This window comes from Scophthalmus maximus, chromosome 4 (assembly GCF_022379125.1).
Source record: "Scophthalmus maximus strain ysfricsl-2021 chromosome 4, ASM2237912v1, whole genome shotgun sequence".
Taxonomy (NCBI): domain Eukaryota; kingdom Metazoa; phylum Chordata; class Actinopteri; order Pleuronectiformes; family Scophthalmidae; genus Scophthalmus; species Scophthalmus maximus.
Window position 1 is genome coordinate 26350987 of NC_061518.1, and position 3040 is coordinate 26354026.

General features: G+C 40.4%; 1 protein-coding gene across 4 annotated transcripts in view; it reads left to right on the forward strand.

Moving 5' to 3' along the window:
- The window catches only part of adamts17 (ADAM metallopeptidase with thrombospondin type 1 motif, 17), a 143817-nt gene that overhangs the window by 114828 nt on the left and 25949 nt on the right, over nucleotides 1-3040 (forward strand). For all 4 annotated transcript variants that reach the window (XR_004790516.2, XM_035628405.2, XM_035628407.2 and 1 more), the window contains one exon: nucleotides 2892-3027. Coding sequence is in view for 3 of the 4 variants with exons in the window: in XM_035628405.2 (XP_035484298.2) it covers nucleotides 2892-3027 (136 nt within the window). In the remaining variant the exon portion in view is untranslated. The remainder of the gene's footprint in view (nucleotides 1-2891; nucleotides 3028-3040) is intronic.

The window sequence follows — 3040 nt, forward strand, 5'->3', positions numbered from 1 at the left end:
TTAAAATACATAGAATATAACAAAGTAATCATGTCAGTTTCAATAGGATATGATCGAATACCTGAACATTGATGCTATGAAATAAATTCTGATTCATAATCCTCCTCATGTTCTCCTATAGGGGCTTTAATGGGGGTATACTGTATGTGCAAAAGTCAGAGCACAAAAAGCAGCATAATAGTCAACTGCACAAATCATTATCAGGAAACCTTTAGAAAATATATGTTCTGTATGTAGGCCTGCTACTATGCATATTAAAAATAGGCTGGACTTTTTTTTATACTGCAAAACATGCGATCTTATAAAAGCATCATTGATAGTGACAACATTTAAATGTCCAGGGAACACGACTACCGCATCCAGCCTGCGAACTTCACATACAGTATTATTGATTACATGATCAGTATCACCGATGGAAAACAGAAAAGTGTCCTGTGAAATAAATACTACAGAGAAAAACACAGTTAGGGCATCAGAGACTTATAACTGAAAGTTATCAAAGATAATGAATATATCTTTCATAAAGATCATCATCGGGTCCAGATGGATTCTGATGGTCTCTAAACTCCCTCTCCTGCCGAGTGATCCTCTCTCATTCATTATACCGAAACCGATTGGGTTCTTGTACGCGTGGGCGGGCTTATACAGGTAAACAGAGAGTTAACCATGTTCAAAAACTGCTCAGAGCAGTTTTAAGATTGAGAGTAAATTACCATGGTAACATGCCTCGGGTCAAACCTATCCACCTTTCGTAGTACCGTTTAACCGGGAAGTTACCCCCGACATCACAAAGTTACTCCTGAACTTTCCATGGTAAGCCTGTAAGCTCGCTTCCTAGTACAGGCCTCAGGTTGAATCCAACCTGCATAGCATTCAGCCTGTTCTAGGGACAAGGTCTGCCCAAGTAATCATGTCAATAAAATGCTTTATCACAATGACGCAAATAAAATTATGGGCGTAATACGATATATTGGCATTTAACAGTCTGATGTTGGTCTTGGCCATTTTAAAATAAATTAAAAATGTATTTAACAAAACAAGTATTTACAAAACAAGAGAAATAAATAACAAAATAAGAGAACACAATAGTGGTCATGGCCTCTTAAAGCTCATGTCTGGATTGAGGGGGTAGTATAGCAGGGAGTTTGGACAAAGAGAGACAGTTGCTAATCCAATCCTATGATCAACAGCATATTTGACAGAGCAGGCTTCCCTCTGTGGGGCACCCCACACACTCTCTCTCTCTCTCACACACACAAACACACACGCATGCATGCACACACAGAGCACAGGATCATAACCATTTAGCTCACCCCTTGCTGATTTCCTGAGCAGCTCTTTTATCTTCTTACTACGTTGTGATATTGGTATCCAGTGCTCAAAACATTTCAATTTACAGGTCAGGTGCTTCTGGATTAGTAGTCAGGAAAGCAGCTAGGGGTCGGCCCACCAATGCTCGATTTATCTCTTTTTAATGGCGCATTGGAATTCATCTATCACACATCCGTTGTGCAGGGGGAGAACAGCTACAAGTTTTCGTGGTTAGGAGTAGGACAGTTTCTACAAGAAATATGAAACAACAACACACCCACAAAAATTCCCTGCAGTCTCTCAGGTTTTGCCCCACTGAACATCCAACAATCCCAGGCCTTGGGCTCAATTCTAACAATCTAATCACATGGTCTAAAGGGAATCAGGCAAGGGCATTTAGGGTTTTTCCAAATCCATCTTTCCTAACTTAACTTTAGAAAAAAATGTCATTTCACCAGGCACATGGTTCAAAAGCATTTTAATGGGTCTCTGTTGTCTATATAGGCTCATAATATTGTCCTAATAATTCACTGTTAAAACAACAGTAAATGGACTGTATTTATATAGCGCTTTTCTAGTCATATAGACCACTCAAAGCGCTTTACAGGAAAGTCACATTCACCCATTCACACAGCGCTGCTATTTACCAAGCATTTTTCTTACTCATTCATGCACTGTCGGAAGAGCCGTCAGAGGCAAGTTAGGGTTAAGTGTCTTGCCCAAGGACACAACGGCATATGTACTGGCGAGAGGTGGGATCGAACCGGCAACCTTCGGGTTGGTGGACAAACGGCTCTACGTCCTGAGCCACAGCCGCCCCAATCAGTCATTGTCATCATAGCGGATTTTTGTTGGTCAACCTTGCTATCGCTTTTAGGACTAACTAAGGGCACAATTGTATTTATTATGACAACAAATGGGCCCTACACAGGGAAATTTCTACTGCATTTGTGTGAATATAGTCATAACATTACGTCACAATTTTTCTGTAAGGATAAATGTTCAATTTCCATTTTATATATACCTTGAAAGTTTATCTACATTTTCTCCATAATCCAAAACATCTTTTTATTAGCTAAAGATACCAACTTGTCCTTTATCCCATTCCCAGCTAACATTGGATGATATACCCTGGACAGGTCACCAGTTAATCAAAGTGCTTACACTTTGAGACAGGCAATCATTCATATTCTCAATAATTATAATATTTGACTGATGAATATTGAACTCTCCTTTTTAGAATCAAACCCCCAATTGAGACAGTGATCAATCTGAACATTAGTAGAAGTAATATTGTTGTAAGCAGCTCATTGGAAAAAAAATGAAACAACAACTCTTGACTTGAGAATTAATTACGATTTTATTAGGCGTCTCTGTCAACATGTAACTACAGGCGAGTTTGTCTCGGACTGGTACAGCAGAACCCACATGATTGTTACCTTGGTTACAGCGGTTTAGAATTGACCAGGAAGCCTCTGGGTAAGGAGGCGTGACATTTCCCCTCGAAAGCTCAAAGCAGTTGACCAAGAAGAAAAGAGTAGGCTGACTTATGTTTGTGTGTTTGTACTGTATCTGTGCAGGTGAGCGGAGGACAGTGGTTTCCTGTATGAGGATAGCCAATAAAACCATGGAGGTGGTCAACGATAGCTACTGTCATCCGGAGAACCGCCCACTGCCCCAAGTGCGACACTGCAACTCTCACCCCTGCCAATACTGGTGAGGTATATGC